Below are 6,000 nucleotides of genomic sequence, written 5' to 3'. Positions count from 1 at the left end.
GTTCGCGCTTCCTGACCGTCGAGTCGATCGAGTATGACTTGCATCAGGTCGTCGAGCCCGCTCCTCTGGACGGGCAAAGCATTAGGGAGGGCGGCATTGGGGTGAGCGGCGGCGTTTGTGAGAGTGGCGCTGGGGAGAGCGGCAGCGTCGGGGAGAGCGGCAGCGCATGTGAGGGCGGCGCTGAGGAGAGCGGTGGCGTCAGTTACCAACTGGTCGGTGACAGGTCCGGGTCCGGCTGCAGCAGTTGTAAGAGGCTCGAAGGGCGCATCGGGCGCTGGCGGAGGTGTCGTGCTCGGCAAGGGGCCTTCGGCTGAGACGGTTGAAGAGGGTAGAGGCGGTACGGTTTGTGCTCTCGTTCGCCCCCATCGCTGCTCCGTTAGTTGCTCCGTCGGTTGCTCTGTTGCTTCGTTGAGATCGTCGCTAGGGTTCGTCATCAATCTTGAAATTTCGAGGAAGTGAGGACCGTCGGTATTGATTCGTCAAAAAGAAGTGTTCTACTCTGGCTCCACGGTGGGCGCCAATTGTTTGTACTGGGGATTGCACAACACTAAATAAATATCGATTTTATGGGGAAAGAGTGAAGTTTGTTCTTTATTAACGTTAGGAATGCGAGGTCGTCACTAAAACGAGTCAAGATCATGCTCGTCAGTTCACAGGAGAACTGACAAGTGAGTCACGACGAGCTCGGAAGCTAACAGAAAATTATACAGAGAATAACAAGAGTTTTTAGACGCAAAGTATTGCTCTCGGGGTATTGTACGCGAGTCTCTCCCCTTTCTCCAGTGAGTACTGTTTCTTTATATAGCGGACTGTAGACCGAGGGTTTTCTAGGGTTCCCATCGTGAATTTCCGAGATTGCCCTTTACGGATTATTAATGACTTGCATCCATTTTGGTCGGGCCGGAATCACAGAATTCGTCTTGTTGGGCCGAGTGGCATATTGGGGCGCAGCCCATGTCCAACAGTGACTACCTCTTAAGAAAATGGGCAAATGCCCTAAGCCACAATTTATTTCATAATTTTATAGGCCACATTACTCAACATCATTTTACAAGGTTCTAGCTCCAATTTTCTTTGTTTGGCTGTAGATCTTGGTCTCAAATATATTTTGGGATTTTTTTTGTTGACTATATTATTAACCATAGAACATATTTATATAAGTTTTTTCCCAAAGCCTATAAATCTCTGAGCACGTCACTGTATACATCAAGTAAGATTTGTTCATGGGTTTGCTAGAGAACCAGAGTTTTAAGGTTTGGAGAACGACAGAACGCTCTAGTAGAAGTGGTAGAAGCACTTTCCAGTCTCGCTTTTTTTACCCGAGAACACTAAATCACCGAGGTTATTGAACACTAGTAATCCACCATTGCAAACATAACAAAATCGCCAGAAACATACACACACAAAGAATGTTTTACTGTTTCTAACCAAAAGATGACAGAAGATCATAAACTGAAACTGACCTCGACAGCAAAAGAAGTCAAGATAAGGGTCTTAACGTTGCGTATCCCACTGATGAGATCCGTCAAATCCTCATATCTCTACTCCTTGTGGTTTAGCTTTGGCAATCAAAATTACAATGTAGATGGCCTTGTGGAGCATAATTAGAGTAGTACAGGTCGTTCGGTGTATCGAGCGAAATAGCACTAAAATGACTGTCACAATCACAGTTATAGGTAACTGAGAGTTCCTTAATGATTTTGTTGGATATGACGAATGACCATGGCGATTTTGGACAATATTTGTGATGTATGGTTAGGTATATGAGTAATTTGAATTAAAAAAAAAAATAGAAGAAGAAGAAGATTAAAAAACACATTAAAAGTTTATAATTTCGTGGTAAAAGTTGGGCCAATTGTTCACAGCATCAATGACCTCTAAAATTTCAACACAATATATTTCAAAACGTATAGCACATTCCGTATCGCCCAAGTTAGAGCATCTATTTCTGGACGAGAATCCATTCAACTTGATGAATGATGAGGATCCATCCAACACAAACCCAAAGACCTTTGATTTGATCATCTATCTGCTATGACGCGTCGGATTGGCACTGGCAGCACATATATACGTATAATATTATCATTTAATTTTTCACATATAACGATAACATAAACAAACGATCAATCATTTAATGATTCTCAATTAATAATGTTATTCATTAATGTGTTTGTATGGGTTCTAATAACGTGCCAATTAATTGAGAAACAATATTTAAACTTTTTTCTTTAATTATGTGTTTTAATAATAATATTTGACGACACGTTAGAGCACGCGAATACGATGGAAACGCTATCCAATTGCAACCTCTCGCTCTCCACTTCTCTGGTTGTTTTATATATTTCCACTTCTCTCAACGACCAAAAATTTCCATTCTATAAATACTTTGACTTAACAGTTCCAGAAATATCAAGTGAAACATCAAAAAAAAAAAAAGAAACAACAACAACAACAACAAAGAGAAAAGCAGAAGAGCAATGACTATAAGTTTTACAAACCTAGCTCTTTTGACCCTCTTGGTGTTAATAATTTCATTGTCTTTCGGCGGCATAACAGCAACAAAATCACAGCGGAATGAAGCAGAGATGTTCGAGCAATGGCTTGTGGAGAATGGGAAGAACTATAACGGTCTTGGAGAGAAGGAGAGACGGTTCATGATCTTCAAAGACAACTTGGAGCTCATCGAAAAACACAATTCGGTTCCGAACCGGACTTACGAACTTGGGTTAAACCAGTTTGCAGATCTGACAGATGATGAGTTTCAAGATATTTACTTGGGGGGCAAGACAAAAAGGACAAGCCTATCGTTGCGCTGGGAATGGGATACAACTAATAGATATCGGTACGAGGAAGGAGATAGTTTGCCTGATGAAGTCGATTGGAGGGAGAGAGGAGCAGTTGTTGAACGAGTCAAAAATCAATATCAATTTAGCAACTGTGGTATATAATTTTTCATTTTTCTTACAATTATTTGATATCCGATTGCGATTTACTGTTGACATTGGCGGCTGATAAATACACAGGAGGTTGTTGGGCGTTTTCTGCGGCAGGAGCAGTGGAAAGTATAAACCAGATCACAACCGGTGAGTTGATATCTTTGTCGGAACAACAACTCATCGACTGCGCCACAGACGCCAATGACCGATGTGATGGAGGTGACGCAGCATACGCTTTTATGTTCATTAAGGAAAGAGGTGGTATAGTAACAGATGAAGATTACCCTTATACTGGCATAAACAATGCCACATGCAAGGCCATTGAGGTATGTAAAACCAAATATAAATGACCATTTTTTTTTTTTGGGTAGGTTTTATTATGGTCACTTATATGTGTTCTTTCATCATGCATGCAGATGATTACCACTCGTAAAGTTACCATTGATAGTTATGAGGGTGTTCCTATACATGATGAGATGTCTTTGAAGAAAGCAGTTGCTAATCAACCTATAGCTGTTGGAATTGACGCTAGAAACATGCATCGCTACACACATGTAATCCCAACTGACACTACCACCAAAAATAAACGTTTTTGTTTTACTTAAATTGACGCTAAACATGAATCGCTACACAAGGTTGTTGATGACATTTTTTTTTGTTTTTGTTTATTGTCTTGTGAATTCTTCCTCAGGGTGTGTTTGCAGGACCTTGTGATACCACGTTGATAAACCACAATGTACTAGTCGTGGGGTATGGAACAAACTCAACAACTGGTCAAGACTACTGGCTTATACGTAACTCATTCGGATCAACTTGGGGAGAAAACGGATACTTTAAGCTCCTACGTAGTAACATCCAAAATTCAATGGGGATATGTGGAATCACACTAACGCCTGTATACCCACTCAAGTCGAACTCGTCATTTAATTTGTTGTCTCCCAGTGTGTTTAGATTGGTTTTTTTATTTGTTTTTCAGTTAATTGGTTTGGCCTTATTGGTTTGATATAGTTTTCATCGAAAGCCCACCAAAAGGTTCCTCGAGATCCCTTCTTTTCCTTTTATTTCCACTTCCACAAAATAATGAAACCTGGTCTCTAAGTTGTTTCGGTTATGCAAATAAAGAATTGGTCTTCTTTCCACTTTCCATGTTTCGCTAAGGCCATCTTTATTGGTGTAACACTTAGTGTGTTCTTAGGCTTATTTAAATTGGAAAAAATAAAAAAGTGGGCTTAGATCAGTTTAATTGATCTTATTGTAGAACTGTTTTTTGGGTTGTTCTACTGTGACGTGGTGTAGTATGATTGGAAACAAATTTTTTGCAACCGAGAGATCGTTTCATTTTCATTACCTCGTCTCCTCTGTCTCTTCGGCGTCTTCGTCTTCTCCGTCGCTGATCGATCTAATCAGCGGTGGTTATGGCTTCTAACGATCCAAAAAACGGTGGCGGTTTCTTCGCCTCTATTGCTTCATCCATCACCAGTTTTGGATCGGTCATGTCCAAATCAGTTAACGGGTAACAAATTCAAATCCTCAAATACAATTTCTCGTTTTCGGATCCTCAGTTCTTCAGCTGGGCTGGATTCACATACTTATTATGCTGGAAACTATTGTGTCGTTTTGGTATTGGGATGTTATAATCATTTAATTGTTGAGCTATAATTGGGGAATTTTGTGTGTGTCTGTGTGTGTGGTTATAAAGAAATCAACTATGTTTGCTTTTTGTTTAGTTTGATGGGATATGAAGGGCTTGAAGTAATTAATTCAGAGGGAAGTACTGCGGATGCAGAGGAGGAAGCAACAAGAGGAAGGTGGAAGCAAGAGTTATGTTTTACTAAAGAGTTAGAAAAAGAAAAAAACTGATTCTTGGATTGCTCACGAACGTGATATGGATATTGGAAGATGATGCATAAGTACATAGGTTCTGATGTTACATCTATGGTGACTCTTCATGTCATCATTTTTGAACCTATGACAATGCTTCAGAAGATGGCTGAGGTTTGTGTTCTTAGATTTTGATTATAATGAAAGAACCTCTTTATCTTTTGGTTTCTATTGATTATGTTTTTCTTGTATCTAACAGTTGATGGAATACTCGCATTTGCTTGACATGGCTGACAAATCCGAAGACCCTTACATGTGTATGGTATATGCATGTAAGCAAGCTTATTATACCCATTCTTCCTCTCCTTTCTTGTGTTCAAACTCTTCGTATCTCTGTTCTTGTAGTTGTTTTTCATGGTCCGGCTAACTTCCAACTGATCTTTTAACAGATTTTTATGTTACCTATTTTTATGTTGTTATGAAAGAAGTTACCTATTTTTATGTTGTTACTAAAGAAGTCTCAGAAATCAGATTTCACCATATACACTACAGGGCTAGCTCCATATTAACAGAAAAAATAGTAGTGTGCACCTTTGCAGCTTTCATGATTCTCAAGTCCTCGAAATAAAGATTCGGCTGCAGCCAAGAGAACCCTTACCATTAAACTATACACAAACTTACTGTGCAGTACAAAAACATAGAAGAAAGGTTGAGGCTTGTTTCTTTACCGAATTCAATATTTCCCTTCACAAACTCAGCGAGGTCTTTGATCGCTTTAGCTGCAGCAACCACATCTTGAAGATTTTCATGGCCACTCTCTTTTACCAATTCCAGAAATTCGTCAGCAACATCCAATGATCAAATCTCTTATACAAGTTCCTATATCTAGACACACACAAACATAGTAGCACTGTTCATATTTGGTATTGTATTTTGAAATTTATATAAGTATGTTCTTTTGAAATTTATTTTGAAATTTTTGAAAATTTTTGAGACAAATTTTGAAATTTTGAAATTTTTAACAAAAGATCTTAACTACTGATCTTACATTATTTCACTATATCTTTATTCTAAGAACACCATAATTAGTTCTCCCATTTTTTTTACCTATGATCTTAACAACTGATCTAACATTATTTTCACTATATATTTAATCTAAAAACACAAAAAAAAAAAATTTCCCATTAATGATGCCCTAAGTAGAGTGGTGAATAACTCTATGGTACTTTGTATTTGTTTTAAT

The 6,000-nt window shown here is 38.8% G+C and overlaps 1 protein-coding gene across 1 annotated transcript; it reads left to right on the top strand.

Moving 5' to 3' along the window:
* The first annotated feature begins 2,377 nt into the window (after nucleotides 1-2,377).
* On the top strand, nucleotides 2,378-4,075 carry LOC104780260 (putative cysteine protease RDL3). The gene is made up of 4 exons (XM_010504762.3): nucleotides 2,378-2,940; nucleotides 3,024-3,262; nucleotides 3,353-3,490; nucleotides 3,628-4,075. The coding sequence occupies exons 1-4, from the start codon at nucleotides 2,478-2,480 to the stop codon at nucleotides 3,937-3,939; spliced, it is 1,152 nt and encodes a 383-aa protein (XP_010503064.2). The 5' UTR covers nucleotides 2,378-2,477; the 3' UTR covers nucleotides 3,940-4,075.
* The last annotated feature ends 1,925 nt before the right edge of the window (nucleotides 4,076-6,000 follow it).

This window comes from Camelina sativa, chromosome 4, assembly GCF_030686135.1.
Source record: "Camelina sativa cultivar CO46 ecotype springtype chromosome 4, ASM3068613v1".
Lineage (NCBI taxonomy): Eukaryota > Viridiplantae > Streptophyta > Magnoliopsida > Brassicales > Brassicaceae > Camelina > Camelina sativa.
This window is presented reverse-complemented; position numbering and strand designations above follow the sequence as displayed.